This window comes from Phragmites australis, chromosome 1 (assembly GCF_958298935.1).
Source record: "Phragmites australis chromosome 1, lpPhrAust1.1, whole genome shotgun sequence".
Lineage (NCBI taxonomy): Eukaryota > Viridiplantae > Streptophyta > Magnoliopsida > Poales > Poaceae > Phragmites > Phragmites australis.
Window position 1 is genome coordinate 45929099 of NC_084921.1, and position 19653 is coordinate 45948751.

Here is a 19653-nt window from a genome sequence, read left to right on the forward strand (position 1 = left end):
ATTCTCTCTTATCTCTATCATTGTTCATAGATGATGACTGTAGGGCTGAAAAAAAGAAACAATAATAGAATGTAAGAAATAGAGTAGCTGTTGGAGATAAAAAATAAAAGATACTTTAATAATATTAGGAGATACTATAATAGTGTTATAGAAGATGAATTTTTAGAGTATCGGTTGAAGATAATTCTTCGAACTGAGTTATAGTCAGGATTTCAAAGGATCAAATAGGAAATGTGCATGAATAGATTCAGTAGGGCAGACTTGTTACTCTTTGCCTCTTGAACAGAATCGTTCCATTCCCCTAATAATGTGGTATGAACTTTGAGCAACTAACAAAATTTGTAATTGAAAATCAGTTAAAGTGAATGGATCATAAATGGGCAAGAATGTACCGGTAAATCCATGGCCAACCTCTCCAAAATGCAAGATTTGGACGGCACTCTGAGAATTGGAAGATCCTGAAGGAGTTTCAAATTTCAAAAATGGTGACAACAGACAGCATGGCAAAAGTACATGTTTCTTCTCTTATAATCTCATTTTGTTCCTAAAAGAACACTAAGCACTAGTACAGGGGAGGAAAGAATACAACTGTACTGTGGTGTCAACATCAGAAAACAGTCGTGCTATGTAGAGTGTTGGTGGCACATTTGGCGGCAACGAAATTGCTAGCTATGAAGAAAAACAGACAGCAACACCAATCTTGCATGAGTATTGTATTAGAAGGTGCTGAACTGTCTCTCGATAAGCATAACTATATTCGATCATCAGGACATCAGGCACTGGTTCTGCAATGCCAACCCGCAGAAAAATTGCACTTCAGAGGCACCAGAGGTTTCCAATTCCAAACCAGGGTTGGCTTGACAGGATAAACTATTCCCCCAAATAATCCACGGTAAGCTGAATTAGCAGTGTACGTCCCTGAAGATGTTCATCGCCAATCCGCACATCCTGCTGGCCCTGATAAAGCAGAGAATGTCTTTTGTAATAACCAGAGTTGCCCAAATTGCTGAAGAGCGTCTGCCTCTTCAATTTAGGTAATGCCGCCAACCAGACACTAGCCAAAAGATTACCTCCGAAGTGACGGAGTACTCGAAGTCGTCAGGGAGGGCGAGCTCACTCCAGACGCGGAATACGGCATGGAGGGGTACCACTGTACCAGACATCGCGAGGAGACGATGGAGCGTCCGTGCCGCGGCGGCGGGGGAGGCAGCGACAGCGAAAAGGGAGGTCGCGGCCGGGGCGAGCGAGAGCGGGGCGCGCAGGTGGAAGACGCGCGGAAAGAGGCGGAGGAAGTGGAGCACGCCCCGGCGGTGGAGGCAGAGCAGAAGGCAGCGCTCCAGGCCCGGGAGCACGAGCGGCTCGGGCGAGGCCCGCAGCGTGTCGATCAACAGCGACACCGCGACGAGCGGGAGGTGTGCCGACCGGAGACGCTCGAAGGCGTGGTCGAGGTGCCGCGCCGCGGTCGTCTAGGGTTCGAGAGGGAGAGAAGGGATACGGAAGACGGAGAGAGCCAAACGGTACGGTGGGGGCGAGCGAGTCAGCGGCAATTACGGGGTATTACCTTGAACTTAATAGATACTGTGATAAGTAGAGTTAATGGAGCATTTTTTTCTATTTCATCAAAATAAACTATAATCCGATCAAAATAACTCAATCTGTTCTATAGAGTTGGATGCTCTAAAAAATGGTGAAACTAGAATGTTTAGCAGAGCCCTATCTAAATACATAGCGAAGTTCGGAGTTAGAATTTTGTCACTTGAGCTAAGGTGTTTGACAAAGATGCTCCACAAACTCCACTTAAGCACGATAATTTCGGGATGGATTTTTTTTATGTTTAGCCGTCGACTCTAGTAGCATTTTTAGTTTTACGAAAGAGAGGGCCTTAGCTGTTCTCATATGATCTACTGCTTCGATGTTATCCTTCTTCCTAGACTGACCTAAACATAGGAACTTTTGTTGCTAGCTCCACATGATTAAACTAGCACATACATAAATATGGCGTCCGACATGTTTACCTGACCAAGGCATAAGCACGCAGCTAACAGCACGCCTCAAGGTCCTCAACACACTTGGACTCTGCGGGTACATCACCGTGGCACCACCACAAATTCTTCGTTGGCGTGGGACGGGCATATATTGGAGTCCCTAGTCTTCATCACGTCTTCGTTGGCGTGAGCAGGGAGTTCTGAGGCGAGTGATCTGTTAGTTACATACAACTCAATACCAAGAAGTGATGATCTGCCCCAAAAGTGCTTGTGGCTTTGTGATGCATTATCTATTGAGACGAATGCAACATTTTTTTGATCTGCCCTAAAGCATTGACTCTTAATGCAACATCTATTGAGACGAATGGTTAACTCATAATTTACATGATGGGCTCTCTCCAAACTCCTTAATGTAACATCTATTGAGATGAAATTTTAACCCATATTTTACATCGGCTCTCCAAACTTTTGTGACCCCTCCCTAAGTTGTAGTTTCAAACTAACGGAAATTGGATGTTGCGGATGCTCTTAGCACCACTGATCTTGCTGTTATCCCTATAAATATAAGAAAGGCAGGGAAGCCCCTGCCACTTGAGGGGACAAGGTATCTGCTCTTGTTTTTATACTCGTGCCCTGAGTTCATTCTTGACAACTAGCACCTCTAAATCCACGCTCGCACCGTTCTCTAGACATCGCGGTAATTTTAGGGTTAACCGAATGGGCAAGAAGGACCCTTCAACAACTACGTGTTATCCTACCATTTTTTATGTTATTCATCGCAGACTGCTATCGCTTTTGAACCCTTCGGTTGTTGTTTTGAGATTCATACAGATTTGATATATGCAGTACTGTGTGACTAGCTATTGACAACTGAGATTAAAGATGATAATTTATACTGATTACTCATTTATCTGTAGGTAAATATCCGAATAAGGTAGGATATAAGAAATATTTGATACCTGTGGGTATGTTTAAGGACGAAAAATACTACCCGATAGGTATATGGGTACAAGTATGGGTAAAGCATACCTATAATTGTGACACCTGTTTACTCGTATAAATTTATGACATGTGGGCTTTTTGCTCTAAAACCCTAATCTCTTCACATACATATGCACAGATCTGAGTATTTGACCCAACCTCCCAGCTCGACCCCCCCCCTCCACTGCTCCGCCCCAGCTCACCCCGCCCACCTCGCCCTTGCTCGCCCCGCCCCGTCACGCCATTCTGGGCCGCCCCACTGCGCCGCACAGCACCGCCCTTTCGCGCCACCCTGCCACCTCGCCCCACATCGCTAGGACACCACCACCAAGATACCACTGCCCTGCCCCAGCTCGCCTCGCCCCGTCTCACCGTTATACACCTCCCCGCCACGCCGCCACCTACGAGTAACCGAGTATACCCGTGGGTGATGGGTACACATGGGCGATAGGTTTGATGCCGACCTTTTGCCCACGGATGTTCATGGGTATATCCGCAGGTAGGTAAAAAACCGATGGATACAGACATGGGTGAGCACTACATGTTCCCGTCGTACCCGATTGGCATCCCTAACTGAGATTTGTGGTGCATAGGTGTGGTCATGAGAAGGATTGAAAAACCCTACCGTATGGCACGGTAATACCTTGTGGAAATATATCACAACCCAAAGGCAAAAATCACAATATCAAAATAAAATCCATGAAATATATTAGAAGACAAGAACAAATTAATAATCTCTTGAGTCTTGAGAAGCAATCACCGTAAGTCATCGCCGCTTTCCCAACATGTGTACCATTATTCGATTGTTTTAAAAGAATATCGAGCCAGGGTGTTGTGCATGATGGCGATTAGGATGATCAGCTCGCTCAAACAATGCCCACCTCATGCCTCTCGTGCTCGTATGTGTCCCTACTCATAGTTAAGAATGACTGTAGGCTAGCAAAAGGGCGGTGCGGCTGACGATGATTATTACTATGCATTTTACAAGATTCAGCTAATTTAATATTCTAAGGATAATTCAATTTCACATTTTCTGAATTAACTAAATTAAATAAAAGTCTAAAATCCCTAAAGACTTTTTGAACCCCAAGCCGCCTAGCCACACCCATGACAGTGGGGCCTGGCTTTTGACCCATGTCAAAATCAATATGAGGCTAGGGCTCGCACAATGCTACCATGGCAGTGGCACTGACTGCCCTCGCCGACAGCGTACAGTAGGGGGTGCTCAGCAGGCGTTAGCGGCAGGAGCATCAGCGCGCACACGCAGATCCGTTTGAGGCACACATGGCCGACGTTGACGACCAGGAGGCAGTCGGCGACGGCACACTGTGGCAACTATACTACGTCGGTGGCGCATGCTTGGGGACATGGTGGAGGAGCGCGGGCTTCGGTCAGACGAACTATACTACGTCGGTGGCGCATGCTTGGGGACATGGTGGAGGAGCGCGGGCTTCGGTCAGACGAAGGCATGGTAAGTTGCGATGAGCTAAGGGGAAACCAACCAGGCGGTCCTCAGGCCAAGGGCCTAGCCGTTGCATGGCCGGCGACGTACAGCCAGAGGTGGCGGCGCTTGGCTCCCATGGAGAGCCACGCCAGTGATAGGCCAAGGTTAAAATGGCACGCGTAAAAGAGTGCTAAAGGCGAGGTGAAGCTCACTAATTTCTCGATTGGGTCGGAGGAGTGGTGTGGTGACGATTCAATGGTGGGGTGGCAGGGATACATGCTGGAGTTGGGGAAGAGAGCACTGTTTGTGCGACCTTCCTCCTAGGTTCTCACGGTTTGGGCTCGAGGGATTTGGGCTCAACGGCGTGGGATTTTGGTCGACGACACTTCTTTCTCAGTGTGCTGTGCTCTATGCTCAACCGAGTGGGAGGGAGAAGAGAGAGTGATGAGTGAGAGAGAGGAGAGAAACCGAGAGGAAAGGATAGGGGGTTAAGGTGGCGGCCTCGATTGGTCAGAGAAGGCGGCACCGGAGACATGGCTCGGTGGCCGACTTTGATTGTCAACAAAGGCAACGGCCGACACAGCTCAACTCTGTCCAAAACAGAGAGGGGGAGGGGATGACAGGTGGGCCCCAATGAATAGTAATCAACATGAATAAAATATCTTCTTTCCTCTTCTCTGAAGATATTTCCCAGCCCCAAAATTTTCAGGACAAAATTTGTGTGATACTATAATTAATGTGCAACTCATTTTAAGTGGTCTGACACAAAAAGCCTGAGCCAAATTTAAATTAAAATTCTTCAAAGTTTTCAATTTTTAGAACTTGCACAAATTTTTAAGGCTTCAATTTAATTCCCAAAAATCAGGAAAATTTCACTAATATTCTTCTTATCTTATGGTAAAATTATTTTCAACCCTATGTTGTATAGTAATTTTGTGAGTTCCTTCATAATGCACCACTTCTAATTAAACTTAATAATTCAATTTTTAATTTTTTAATTGCATACATAATTGATCAAATAATTAAACATGATGCTAATGATGTCATGAATGCTTAATGACATGTTTAAGAATTTTGGGATGTTACAAGTTCTGCAAGCTATTAAATTGATCCTGGACAAAAAACATAATTTTCTCTTTGTTCTAGAAGCTATTCAATTGATCCATGCAATAAAACATAACTTTCTCTTGATATTGATCAATATATTTTTCATTCTTTAGAAGTACAAAATACAGGTGTTACGATAAATCCATGTTCCATGATCAACTTAAAGCATCTTTTTTCTTATTCATACACAAATTTGCCCACAATAGCAAATGTATGACCTTTTATATAATATATGATGATATCTATCTATTCAACATCTTGATATTGCCTTTGCTAGTTTGATATACGTCTACCATTAAAGTTGCTAAAAAATCTCAATAACTAAAGAGTTGAATAATAGAACATGAATCATGATCATTAAGGGCAAACGCTTTAAACTTGGTAAAATTTGGCAAGAAAAAGAATACTCTATTACATACATTTACACTAAGCGTGGATAGTAAATTATATTTGGTGATATCTAATACCTAAAATATGTTAAAAAGATATATAATATTTGAAACATAGAACTAGATAAAATATATTTTATATGTTGCTAATTACATGTATTAATATAATCATATTGTGGAACACATCATACATAGGGGGGCATGGGTCCTGGCCGCCCCCTGTCTCTACCCCTGAGAGTTGGTGTTTCCTATACAATTTGATGAAATGCATCAAAGAATAATTCTATCTTAAGTTTTTCCTACGCCCAATTCTTTGTTATAAATGTTGCTACATTGCAAATCATATTATTTAGTAACACTTCATTTTTTTCTCTAAAATACATTTTATACCATCTAGGCCTCTAGATAAGTGGTAAGTGTTTCCGTAATTATAAAAATCGTATCATTGTGATTAATAATTTGTTTTGAAGGGAATAAAAATTTCAGTTCACAATGATAATTGGGTATTCTTGGTCCGTAAGGTGATTATGTTGGCGATCAAAGGACTTGTGCACCAATATTAATAATCTTCTAGTTCTAAGTATCACAAAAGAGATGAAGGACATTTAGAGTAGTATAGGTTATGTCGGAGGATGGACTCCTGTCGCAGGGATCCCGAGAGACCCCTTTTTAGAGATTCGGCCGGGGGGATGATCCTGAATGAGCTTGTTTGGGAAATAAGCGGGAAACGAAAATAAATGCAGTGGCTGGTGGGAGATGATCGTCCTAGTGCGAGAAAGATGGGTGCACCGGGGTTTAGACAGGTTCGGGCCGCACGGGGGCGTAACACCCTACTCCTGTGTGAGTGCTATATCTATCCTTGAAGGGAATTCTTCAAGGATGTATCTGGTTACAAGAGAGAGAGCCGCTTACAGAGAGCTTGAGGCTCTCGTGTTCTAGCTTGGCTTGAGTTGGTTCGTGATGTTCTTCGCCTTTTGATCTGGGCTTCGGGTGTTTCTTGAGGGCTTCCGGATCTAAGGCGGAATTCTTTCAGGATGAGTCGTGAGTCGTCTGTTTATGTATCCTCGACTTATCCTGAATGGGAAAGAGGGGGCGCACGTGCCAAGGTGCCACGGAGAAAAGGCGTCATCATTCCGTCTTGGCGAAGTGACAGGGGCGGTGGAAAATTGCGGCGTGCATCCGACCACCCGCCACTGTGGAGGTCCTCCGGCGCCATTAAGAGGGCCCACCGGGCAGCCGCAGAGGTGCCCGGTGCGCCCACCCTGTCTTGTCCTTCTGCCGGGGCAGGGTGGCAGGCGGAGCGCTTCGATTCTGGCAACGTTATCCCGAGGCACCCGGATGAAACGGGATGGGACCCGTGCATTTAATGGACCCACGCCCCCCTGCCACTGCATGGCAGGGTCTGACACTGGGGCGTGGGCAGCTGAGAATGTCAGGATGTCAGGCCGCGCGTGCCTATTAAATGCGGTATTGGGCCTTTGACTGAATGACACCCCGACGATGGGACCCTTCGGGTCGTCGAATGATCTTGCGCGAACCTTCGGGGAACCGAGTCCTCGGGGGCCGCCACGCGCAGCCCTCACCCGAGCACTTCGGTGTTTGGATCATCGGGGGACTACAGTACTCGGGGGTAAGTGAGAAACCTTCCGAGCACTTCCTTCCCGGTACTTGGACTCTGCGGATCATCGGGGAACTGGGGTGCTCGGGAACCTAGAGGCTACGGCCCCGAGCACCTTCCCCCGGGACTTATCTTGCAGGGTGGACCTCGCGGGATGGTGACATGTGGTGGATGGCCGGCCCGATCTCGGGATTCAGGGGCTCCTGGTTCCTAATACACCGACATGTTATTTTTTTAATCTTTTGATCGTACTATAAAGAGAGGCTAAAATTAGTAGCTTGACCTAACGATTCTAGACTTAGTTTGATACACACTTATGAAATTCTAGCACTAGATAGCTCATAGAATCTCATGATTGACATCTCAAAAGAAAGTTTGAATTTTACGAGCTCAGAGAAAATTTACTTCACGGATGATCCGGTCTATATGAAGTGATCTCACCGGAGCATATTGTTGTCTCAAGACAGAAAACACTCTATATGCACCGGATGCTTTGATGAACAAAGTGATGTAATCACCAGATGATTTTCTGGGTGACACATGTGCAAAATTATTAGAAGTGTTACATCGGATAGTCTGGTGATAGTGTGATGAGAGCACCGATCTATTTTCAGCAGAAAGGGGATTGCTAGGAAAAATTGAAGTTCAACTCACCGAATTATCTGATGATGCAATGATGATTGCACCGGACTAATTATTCTAGAGACGATTCCAAGGCAAGATTTTTGAAGCTCAATTCACCGGATGGTCCAGTGAAGATGGTGTGTATGCCGGACTAATTCTTGCAGATAATAATTTCTGGTGGCAGAAGAAACTTCAATCACTGGATGGTCCGGTGAAGGCAAGAATGGATCACCAGAGTAATATTTCAAGAGAGGGGTGTTTCAGTTGGATTGAAGGAGTTCTACTCACCGAATAGTCTGGTGATAGACACATATGCATACCAGAGCTTTTCTACCAGAGAAGATTTTGAGGACAAAAGAAGTTTAACCCACCAGATAGTCCGGTGATGACAATGAAATCATCATCGGGGCATATTTTTCAGAGATGGTTGCAATAGAAAAATTTGGCTAGTTTGTCCTCATAGGATGGTCCGGTGTTTGGTCGATGTCCACTGGATGATGTCACCGGACTATTTCTCGGCAGTAATGGCTAATGACAGCTGGTACCGTGAAAATGAAAGTTTGTACTCACCGGATTATCTGTTGTGAGTAAGGAGATACTCAATGGAACATCCGATGTTAATGTAAAAAGTGGATGGTTAGGCAATGGCTGTAATTTGGATCTCTGACCTATAAATACCCCTCCATTTGGTTTCATTTTTTTCTTTTGCATCCCAGATGAGTTCATACACTGTATGTGTCATCAAGAAGTAAGAGAGAGCACTTGAGTTGATTTTTAAGTCTCTAATTGAAGATTAATGATATCATTAGTTCTTAGAGAGTAGCAAGTGCGCATCTAGCTATAGTCTAGACTTGATCTTGGTTAAGTGAAGCTATTGGCTTGATATTCTTTGTGGTTGGCAACACCTAGTCGGTCTTTAGTGATTGATGGTGTCTCGGTGATCTCTTGAAATTCTTGTGGGAGCCCTAGGAAGAGCTATGTACTTGTTTTGATACCCACCAATCAAGAGATAGAGAAGTGACAATCATGAGGGAGCACTTGAGTCTTGGTGATTCAAGTGGGAGTAATATCCTTGGTGGATGCTCCAACGAGGACTATAGGGAGTGCTAACTCCTTGATACATCGGGAAAAAAAATTTGATGTTCTCTTGTCTATTTCTTTACTATTTCGTAATTTATTTTGAGCATTTACATTTTATAAGCTTTTAATTCTGTATTTTTTTTAGTGTTTTTGCTTGTTTGTTTAGTTGCCTTCTCCTAGCTTGTTCGTGATCTCGCATTTTTTTCATCCAGGTTAAGATTGTTATTTGTTCTAATTTTAGATAAAAGTTTTTAAAATTACCCAATTCACTTCCCTTTTAGGCTATTCGATCCTTTCATATTTGAACTAAGATGTTATAAAAAAAAATGTACTACCAAGCCTAAGCCAAGCCTGAATGAATGCCCCTCTTTTGCCACACCCACATGGCAATATCGAGGCTGCTAGTCTATGTCCTTGTGGCGCTACGGTATTAGGGATGACAATGTGTCGGGTTTAGTATAGGCGAAGTAGATCTGCACATGACTCGCCACCCAAAATTTGTTACCCGACTCACACCTGAGAAGGTTGACGGATGAAATTTTATGCTCGTGTCTTTTGGGTGCTTGAAACTCATGGGTCGTCCACATGTTTCCTAGCTAGCTCAGAAAACACTTTCCAAGATCATCTAAAGGGAAATAGATCACAACTCAGAACAATAATATTAATGAGAATATGTTTGGCTCAATGCTCGCATAAATACTTTATCTTAAAATAAACTAACAGATTCACAAATCACAATATCAATTGTTTGTTATCGGGTATTGAGGCATTAAGCCAAAAATGTAAGTTATCAAATAGATCCGTATGTAGATTATAAAATCCGTGCTCGATCCACTATTTTATAGGTACACGTAGACAAAAACAGATACTCCATCGGGTCCGAACCCAAAGGCAGGATTGTCATTCCTAAGCAAGGTGGCATGGGTAAGCGGCAGAGAGAAAATAAAGCTGTCTATAGAAGGGCATGGGGACCCGGCCAGGCCGCTTTTACCTTTGGTGCTGCCAACTTATGGGCCGCCAATTTTGCTAGAGAAAAAAAAGCTTACATGGGGTGCCGTGAGCGACCGCAGTGACGACTCCTCGTCCTCCCCCTCCCTCTCCCGTCCTCCGCTATAGTGATGCAGAGGCCGTCGCCTTTCGATTTAGCCTCCCCCTGCCCAAGTTAAAAACAGCAATTAGAGAGAGACAGGCAGGAAACACAGACACAGAGAGAGAGAGAGAGAGACAGAGAGAGAGAGAGCAAAGCTAAGCTAAGCTAGCCCTCGGGCGGCCTCATTCTCTCACTCGAGAAAGACCAAGAAGCGATCAAAAAGAGACCGGCCGGGAAGCAGCTAAAAGGCCTAGCTATAGCCGCCGAGCTCCGAGAGCATCCACAGAGTAGGAGAAGAGTTTTTACGACGCTAGCTATAGCGTCCGAGGGACTGAGGGAGGGAGAGGGGAGAGGTGGGTGGAAATACAAACAAGCTAGCAAGGGGAGGAAATGGTGGGCTCGGGCGCGGCAGGGGGCGGGGGGGATCACGCACGGAGCAAAGAGGCCGCGGGGATGATGGCGCTGCACGAGGCGCTCCGCAACGTCTGCCTCAACTCGGACTGGACGTACTCCGTGTTCTGGACCATCCGTCCTCGCCCGTATGTACCAACAACTTCTCCTTGCTTCGTTTGCTTACTCTTACCCCAAGTTCATCTCTCCGCCGTGAACATATTATACTCCGAGCAAGTTGAAGTTACAGCGAGTGATTGCTCAACTCTTCCTCTCCTGCTAGGCGGTGCCGCGGCGGCAACGGGTGCAAGGTCGGCGACGACAACGGCAGCCTGTGGGTGCTTTCTTGCGTTGCTGTTTGCTCTTGATTAATTTGTTGCCTGGTTGCTTATTGCCCGTGTGGATTAATTGGTCGTGCCGGTGCTCACCAATCTGTCTGGTTGACTAGGATGCTGATGTGGGAGGACGGGTTCTGCCGGCCGCGGGTGGCGGAGTGCCTGGAGGACATCGACGGCGAGGACTCGGTGAGGAAGGCGTTCAGCAAGATGTCCATACAGCTCTACAACTACGGAGAAGGGTGGGTACTGGGTAGGTGCAGTCGTGTGCAAATTTCCCCCCGGCTCGCCGTAGCGTAGCTAGCTAGTTTACCCTCGATGACTGTAGATAGGATGACCGGCCTCCTCCTCTAATTAGCCCGGCAAATTTGCGCGCAGCTGTGTCCCTGCTGTTCCCTGTTCTCCGATTAGGACTTAACCCTGTGTCTTGAGTGCGATTGATGCTAATAGTTGAGCTAGCTCCTTCATTAGTGGCGTAGTCGTAGCAGCTTGATTTGGACGGGGCACAGAGAGAGAGAGGAGGAGGAGGAGATGCCTGCACCTTGATGGGATGGGTGCGTGCGCTTTCTTCTTTATTTTCACTTTGTTCTTCTACCTTACTGCAGAGAGCTTTTGAGTTTTGTTAATCGGCGCGGTAATTTCTGTAGTAACTTAACCTGGGTTTGATTTGGAGCCGTTTTAACGAGAGGTAGCTAGCACGCGTGGAGTAGACGGTAATTATGCGGTGGTGTTGGTAAGCTAAGCTAGCTAGCTTAACAACCATTTTGAAGTCGTGGTTGCTGTTTTGGCGAGGACGGGCGCTGTCACGTGCGCACGTTCGTTGCAGTGGGGCGGTGCCTCGTGAGGCATAAACAACCTCTGCGCCTCAGTGGGTTAATTGGTGGATCAATTTGCGATTAACAAATCACAATTAGGCTACGCTGCACTCACAATCAGATGCTACACAAACACACCAGTAGCAAGCTAGCAAATCGGGTTAAACAGCAATGGGAAATATTTGAGAGGACGGTGAAAGAGCGAGACATGAGACATGGGTACTATCTACGTGTGTGCGTTTTGTTTGGGTCTCTTTGTTCCACTGAACTTTTGGGCATGTTGTAGTGCTAAGCCGATGTGATTTGGACCCCATGCTGCAGGCTGATGGGAAAGGTGGCCTCTGATAAATGTCACAAATGGGTCTTCAAGGAACCTTCTGAATGCGAGCCCAACATCTCCAACTACTGGCAGAGCTCTTTTGATGCCGTATGTACCATCATCAACTGTGACCTCTTTCTCTTTCTGCAGTCTCTCTGCCCCCCTTCTTTGGTAGAGACAGACCTTACTAGCAGCATCAATCGCTGCTCATCAAATAACTGCCAGTATTGCCATGGCCATGGTTTACTGGCGCAGTGTGGTAGGTTTCGAGTTTTTACTCCGATCCTTGCACGCGGCAACCGAAAACAACAAGGATAGAGACATGCATCGCGCACATCTCAGCCTTTGCATCAGATCTGCTCCCCCCCCCCCCCCCCCCAAAAGAAAAGAAGAATTGGATGCTCCATCCGAGTAGCAATCGGCTGTCACCTAGAATTAACGCCACGATCACAGTAACCTTTATTCCTGTATGTGCACTTACCCAATTCCTTCTCGGCTTTTGCTTTTTGCAGCTTCCTCCAGAATGGACTGATCAGTTCGCATCAGGCATCCAGGCAAGCTTACCCAGCCGTTGCTGTTTATCTGTCCCGGTTTTATTTTTCTTGATACTTAATCAGAGTTCCTAAACATCGAGAGGCGATTAATTTTTCTTGCAGACCATAGCTGTGATCCAAGCCGGGCATGGCCTCCTGCAGCTTGGCTCTTGCAAGATTGTGAGTGCCAATTGAAGGCCCTCCCGTTTCTCTTCTTTCCCTGACTTTTTGTTTGTCGTTTTGGTCACGGACGTCGACGTGGACGTTTCGGCGTCTCACGGAAGCGTATGCACGTACCGAGAGCTAAGCAATGTGTGTGACACTGTGCATGCACAGATAACCGAGGACCTGCACTTCGTGCTGCGGATGCGACACATGTTCGAGTCACTGGGCTACCAGTCGGGCTTCTTCCTCTCCCAGCTCTTCTCCTCCTCGCGTGGCACCTCGCCGTCGCCGTCATTCCCGCTCAAGCAGCCGCCGCCCCCGCGCCCCCCGCCGCAGCTCTTCAACTGGCCGGGCCAGCCGCAGCTCCCGCCCGCCGCTGCGTCGCCGCTCTTCCCGACGGGACCGGCCGCGTTCCACCCGTCCGCGCGCCCGATGCCGCCGTTCCCGGGAGGCGGCGGCAAGGACGAGGGCAGCCTGTTCCACTTCCCGCCGGCTCACCATGCCAAGTCGCCGCACTTGGACGAGCACCAGCAGCAGCCGATGGGGGCTGCGGAGCCGCCCGACAGGGACCTCAAGTGGCCCAACGGGCTGTCGTTCTTCACCGCGCTCACCGGGCGCTCAGATGACGAGAAGCTGCTGTTCGGCGGAAACGGCGGTGGAAGCGGAGGTGGCGGCGCGGATGACGGGAAGGCGAGGCAGGACGTGCAGACCGGGCACGGCGGGTCCGAGAACGTGGAGGAGTACCTGAGCCTGGAGAGCCACTCGAACAAGGCGAGGAGGGTGGAGAGCGCCCAGAGCACCAAGTTCAAGAGGAGCTTCACGTTGCCTGCTCGGATGAGCTCGTCCACGTCGACGTCCCCGTCCATGTCGGCCTCGACGGCGCCGGCGCAGCCGCAGCAGCAAGGGATGGAGTACCGAGGGCCGCACGAGGGCGGCGTCTACTCGGACCTGATGGAGACGTTCTTGGAGTAGTAGTCCATAGCATGCATGATCGATCGGTGCAACGTCACTACGAGAAGCGTACGGACTTCGTGTTTCTTTTTCTTATCCTCTCTTTTATTTTTTCCCTTCCCAAGCTATGTTTAAGGTTTGGAGTTTGCATCTGTTTAATTAGATCTTGTATTATTTTTTTCGTTTTCTTTCCTTGGGTTTTTCCTTCTCGTAGTCGTAGTAGCTCGATCGTAGTGCAAAAACTTGATGGATGCATGCATGCATGCAAAGATGGGCATGATTTTGCTTCCGTGATGGCTGGCAAGTTATACGGTGCAATGATGGTGAGGTACCATGAACAATGATATGCAACACTTAATAATATGCGCTTTTCGTCCCCAAAAGTTATCTTGGTTACAACACTGTTGGCCACTTATTGTTCAGGCTGTATTTTGCATCCGTACGTATTGTTCTTCGTTGTACCAGGTACATGCACAGGAGTAACAGGACGATCTCATTAAAAGTTTGAAACCGCAAGATCTCCAACTCCGTTTATTTTGAATCTATATGACTATATTATATTCCGTTCCATACGTCGAAAGTAGCACAAATTCTTTTGCACGAATTAATACTGGCCACTTAACCTCGTATGAGTATATTACTCGGTATGGATCGTGGCTAGCTACAAAGCTAATGGTACATGCGTACGTACGTGACATTGGGGTCTATCTTGCTTCTATGAAATGATTAGAAAGTTGGAGTGTGCAAAGGACTGGACACATAGTTTCCAAAAAGAAAAGAGGAGGAAGAAAAGAACTGGAACGCACGCATGCTCTCTGCACGCGGCAGAGTGGTAGTGATCGAGAGTGCGAGACACTCGATCGCCTCGTTCCTGTGTGCATGGCAGTTGGGTTGGCCGCCTACAATTTTCCTGGCAATGAAGAACATATCAGTATGGCCAACATACAGTTTCAGAGAGCCACGCGCAATGTCGTGCGCATGCATGTAATTTCTTGTGCAATGACTGCAATTTGGTATAGATCAGATCTGGTTACATTTGTTTAATTTTTTATAGGTCAACCAAGAATCGCTGATGGTGCCGATCACCCGAAAATTTAAATACTTTGTAGCTCATTGTCCCTTTTCACTTTTGCACAGATAGAAATATATTGTTTGTTTCAGATATTTTTTGTGATGGTTCGTTTTAGGATTTGACTGGTCCAACTTCCTTAAAATTTGATTTGCTAATATTCTACAGAACTCTTTAATTGATTATGTGGATATAGTATAGTGAGATTTGTTTTAAAGGAATATACTTTCAAAGTATAATGCTACTACGTATTTTTTTTTTTACCGAAACAAAGTATCTGTGAGCTATATTTCATGGAAAATGTAAGCTAGCAAACTTACATTTCAACTAGCAATTGTACATGTATTTCACACACGTGGAATCAATCTAGTATATAACAATTGATGAAGCAAGGAAGATAAATAATAGAGGATTAAATGTATAATTTTAAAATATATGAAAGATAAATATTAGACGTTTAGGTACAGGAAGACAAATAATAAAAAATTAAATATTTTTGAAAGGAGAAACGTGATCAACTTTGCATGATAACAATTTAATTAATTAGGTAGAGGTAGAGACAGATCAAATCTGTTATGATTCGTATATTTTATAGGAGTATATATGAGTTTGTAAGTTTTATCCGGATCAATCTGACTCAATCACATACCACGGCCCAGCTAGATAGTTGGTTCAGACTGGACTCCCAAGGCCGATTCATGCTGCAGGACCATTAATAAGGCCCATATCCACTCTGCCAAATAGAAACCGGCTGTCGTGCCGTTCTGACACTGTTGGCGGGGCCCGCAACGAGAGCAACACCGGCACCCACAACCGTGCGGCCGCGGGCCGGGATGCCGCGACCCGAAAAGATAAGCCGCCACCGCCGCTGGCCGGAGCTGAATGGCGCTGCTCTCGCCACCGCTCCCTCCTCTTTTCTCGCTAGCTCGCCACCGCTTCTCCTCTTCCCCTCTCCTCGCCGCCGCGGCAACACCTAGCCCTCTCCTTTTTCTCTACCCCCACAGCCACCGCCACCACGGCGTTCTCTACCCCTCCGGCCCCAATGGCCGTCCGCTCCGCCGGCGCCGCGGGGGTATAGCTGCCTCCCTCGACCAGGAGGAGCCTGGAACGTCTGAGACTACCGTCGCACCCGAGGAGGATGCTGAAGCGACGGTTTCCTCCGATGTGGCGGCTGCTGACGCTGTCGCGCCTTCCGCCGAGCAGGCGGAGGCGAGCCCCGAGGACCTGGAGAGTATCCGTGAAGTCAGAAGGGTCCGTTACTTCTAGCCTTCGTTGGTTCGTTTTGCGTCTCCGAGATGAGTTTGTACTGATATGGTTTTGGTTTGGATGCGTTGCTAGGTATTGGAGCTGCTGAAGAAGAACAGGGACATGACCTTTGGCGAGGTAAGCGAGCTTCTCTGTTGCTTAATTGTGTGCTCACCAAACTGAGTTGTGTTCGTTGCTGCCGTGTCAGTAGAATAACAAGTATGATTTGGACTTGTGAAGTAATTCATCATGCAATTAGAATAGACAGATAATCACCTAAACTATGCTTGTCTACATGGCTTATGCAAAAAAGCTGCCATCTTTCGTAATAGCTGCGCGCCTGAGATCAGTACTATTGAAAGTTTCGAGTGATGCGTGTTCCTTATTGCTAATGAAAACTTACGATATGTTGCTTCATTTGCTGCTTCATTACAGGTTAAGTTAACTATCATGATTGAGGACCCTAGAGATATAGAAAGGAAGAGAACACTCGGGATAGAAGATCCTGATGAAATTACCAGGGATGATTTAGCTGATGCTTTGGTTGAGGTAATCACTGTTTCCCTGCAATGTGCAACTTGGAGTTTTGTGGAGAGTCTCTCGAAAGTGAATATTAGTGTTCTTTTCGTTTGTGAATATCATGCTGCTTGGTTACTGGCATCCTCATCCAGTTTTAGGACGTGTCAAATATTTTGTGTATTCCAGTCGCTACGCTATGCTAGTGTAATATTGTTGGTATTCGAATGATAGTGCACAGCTGAAAGCTTTAATACACCCTTTCCTTGTGTCATGCAAGCCATGCTGTCTCTGTTTCCATATATCATTTTGTTTGATAGTGCAAAGATGAACATATCATGAATTAATTTGCAACTGAAATGCCCTGGCCTCGTATTTATATTATTTTTTTACCATCGAGGAGATACATGCAGTTTATATTGGACATGATTTGGCTCCATCATAAATGTTGCAATATGGTTTCTATTCCCACCCTGGAAAAACAGAAATAGCAAGATGGCAGCTCTTTTTAGTGTGAATAACCGATTCATTGGAACGTTGGCCATATTGTTACAAAGTTTTCATCTTCTCAACAGAATACCACATGGTTCTAGGGTCCCAATTCGGTAATTAAACATCGGTAAGTTCTTCACCTTCATACTGCTATCATACCAATGTGAGAGTTAACGTGAATTGCATGTGTGTTGGCTGCTCACTGATTAAGTCACATAATGATGAATAATTGATGGATAAAGTTTTTTCTTGCAAATATCTTAGTCATTAATGTGCTGCCTGCATATAGGTTAATGAAGGACGAGTTCCAGAGAACCGTGTTGCTCTTCAGTTGCTTGCCAAGGAGATGGCAGAGTGGCCTGATCTTGAGGTAATACCGAAAACTCAACTCTTCCACTTCCTAGAAATGCTAATCACTTTCCTCCCACTTCATTACCACCACGTGTCACTATTATAGTCTTGTCTGTGCGTGTCTTGGATAGTTTCACCCATATAGATTATTGCCTTCATTTTTTTTAGCCCCCCCCCCCCCCCAAAAAAAGATTTCATCATTTTCTTGACACTGCATCCTTTTTATTTGTCTCTGTGCTAAACCTGTTAAGTAGAATTACTGTATTTTGAAATTGAATTTCATTTTCAAATTCCTTGTGCAGATAGAAGCTCCAAAAAATAAGAGCAAACCTGGGAAATCTGTCTATGCAAAGGCCACAGATACTGGCATTGATCCCGCCACAGCTGCTAAAAGACTTAATATTGACTGGGATTCTGCTGCTGATATCGATGGAGAGGAGGAGGAGGAGGAGGCTGAACCTGAAGTGCCATCAGCTGTGGTAAGTTGTTGTCTTTGAAATATGCCAATAAATATTTTATACTTATAGGTGTAACAAAAAAATGAACAAATGTCATCTAAATGCTTATGCCTTGATGATCTTTTTATCGTTCCTTTCAACAATGTTTTTTTTTTCCTGCAGGGATATGGTGCTCTGTATTTGTTGACGGCCTTTCCTGTCATTATTGGAATCTCAGTTGTGCTAATTCTTTTTTACAATTCTCTACAGTAGTGAACCCTTGCGCTCCTTCCCTTCTTGAGTGAGATGCTGCCTTTTTGTAAATCTGAGTTACAAGGCCAGTTAATCAGTATTTGTTTTTGTCTCATTTCATTGCCAGCTTACTCTTCACCGTTGCAAATATTTAAATAGTAACTGCGAAGATATGAAGCTGTAAAACTGTGAAATTGCAAAATTTAAAAAGAAATCTTGAGATAGGTTTATTTTGAAGATATAACAAGTTGTAAAACTGTGAGGAGTGTTCTGAAGACAGGTCTTTCCCACACCATTATCTTTCATCCAGGTAAAATCACTATTTTTGGATAAGTTATATCTAGTTAGTTTCTTTGCTGATAATATCTGAATAAGGGAAGTATACTTGAGATGTAAAAGGATTTTTTTGGGATAAATTATATCTAGTTATTTTCTTTGCTGATAATATCTGAATCACAGAATCACAGTCCTTGATGTCGTTGTGGCGACGTGCTCATCTTTTGCACATAATTTCTTCTCTCACAAAACTAGGTTTTATTGGAAAATTATAATCCTACCACTTAGTAGCAGGCACGCACGATGAAATCAATGATTTCGGGTAGCTGATACACCCATCCAAGGCAACGGCTGACCACAGTTGTGTAGAGAAAGAATTGCATACTCGTTGGTCCAAGGCTCAAAGCTTGACGATTTGATGAAGTGGGAAGTCAATTATGATAGTGGAATGAATCATATGATTTTTTGTTGATTAAATATTAGGGTTATAACTTACAAATATATAGCACTCAAGCTATCATAAGATAAACGCAAAAGAGCGTGTTCAAAGAGCGTGAACACGCTGTGCATGTATTTATACATGCATGAGAAGAGGTAAAAGAGGGAAGTCAAAGAGATGCTCGTGTGAACGGGTATGAAGTCTAACACTCATCTGTAGTTGAGACAGGAGCTTGCCGAACGTTGAGACTAGAGTGAAACTCTTGGAAGATCGAAGTGGGCAACCCTTTGGTGAAGATGTCGGCGTACTGAGAGGACGTCGGGACATGCATAACACGGACATCACTGAGGTCGACGCGTTCGCGAACAAAGTGCAGGTCAATTTTCACATGCTTGGTATGCTGATGCTGGACCAGGTTGCTGGAGAGATAGACCGTGCTGATGTTGTCACAATAAACAACAATGGCACGCTGAAGTGGACTGTGGAGCTCCATGAGCAACTGACGCAGCCAACAAGCCTCCACAACACCATTGGCGACGGTGCGGTACTCAGCCTCAGCGATGGACCGGAATACTGTATTCTGTCGTTTGGATGACCAAGAGATAAGATTATCTTCGATGAAGACCGCATAGCCAGAGGTGGACTTCCGAGTGTCAGGGTAACCAGCCCAATCAGCATCGGTGTAGACAGTCAAAACAGTGGTGGAGGTGCGGTGAAGAGCAAGACCATAATCAAAAGTCCCCTGAAGGT

General features: G+C 45.6%; 3 protein-coding genes across 4 annotated transcripts; 2 read left to right on the forward strand and 1 right to left on the reverse strand.

The window, feature by feature from the left end:
* Nucleotides 1–575: 575 nt before the first annotated feature.
* LOC133885332 (uncharacterized) lies at nucleotides 576–2088 on the reverse strand. Its single transcript, XM_062325034.1, has 4 exons — nucleotides 2016–2088; nucleotides 1562–1578; nucleotides 1071–1466; nucleotides 576–957 (listed from the first exon to the last, which is right to left on the reverse strand). Exons 1-4 carry the CDS (start codon nucleotides 2086–2088, stop codon nucleotides 871–873), a joined length of 573 nt encoding a protein of 190 aa, XP_062181018.1. The 3' UTR covers nucleotides 576–870.
* An 8206-nt stretch (nucleotides 2089–10294) lies between these two features.
* LOC133922413 (protein RICE SALT SENSITIVE 3-like) lies at nucleotides 10295–14217 on the forward strand. Of its 2 annotated transcripts, XM_062367744.1 has the most exons (7): nucleotides 10295–10857; nucleotides 10992–11042; nucleotides 11157–11285; nucleotides 12180–12285; nucleotides 12690–12731; nucleotides 12834–12890; nucleotides 13047–14216. In XM_062367744.1, exons 1-7 carry the CDS (start codon nucleotides 10709–10711, stop codon nucleotides 13845–13847), a joined length of 1335 nt encoding a protein of 444 aa, XP_062223728.1. In that variant the 5' UTR covers nucleotides 10295–10708; the 3' UTR covers nucleotides 13848–14216. The 2 variants fall into 2 exon arrangements, with proteins under 2 accessions (XP_062223728.1, XP_062223735.1); XM_062367751.1 differs by lacking the exons at nucleotides 10295–10857; nucleotides 10992–11042; nucleotides 11157–11285 and adding an exon at nucleotides 11609–12077 and having other exon boundaries at nucleotides 13047–14217.
* A 1456-nt stretch (nucleotides 14218–15673) lies between these two features.
* LOC133922428 (protein CHLOROPLAST ENHANCING STRESS TOLERANCE, chloroplastic-like) lies at nucleotides 15674–18303 on the forward strand. The gene is made up of 6 exons (XM_062367763.1): nucleotides 15674–16146; nucleotides 16234–16278; nucleotides 16576–16689; nucleotides 17438–17518; nucleotides 17802–17978; nucleotides 18120–18303. The coding sequence occupies exons 1-6, from the start codon at nucleotides 15778–15780 to the stop codon at nucleotides 18207–18209; spliced, it is 876 nt and encodes a 291-aa protein (XP_062223747.1). The 5' UTR covers nucleotides 15674–15777; the 3' UTR covers nucleotides 18210–18303.
* The last annotated feature ends 1350 nt before the right edge of the window (nucleotides 18304–19653 follow it).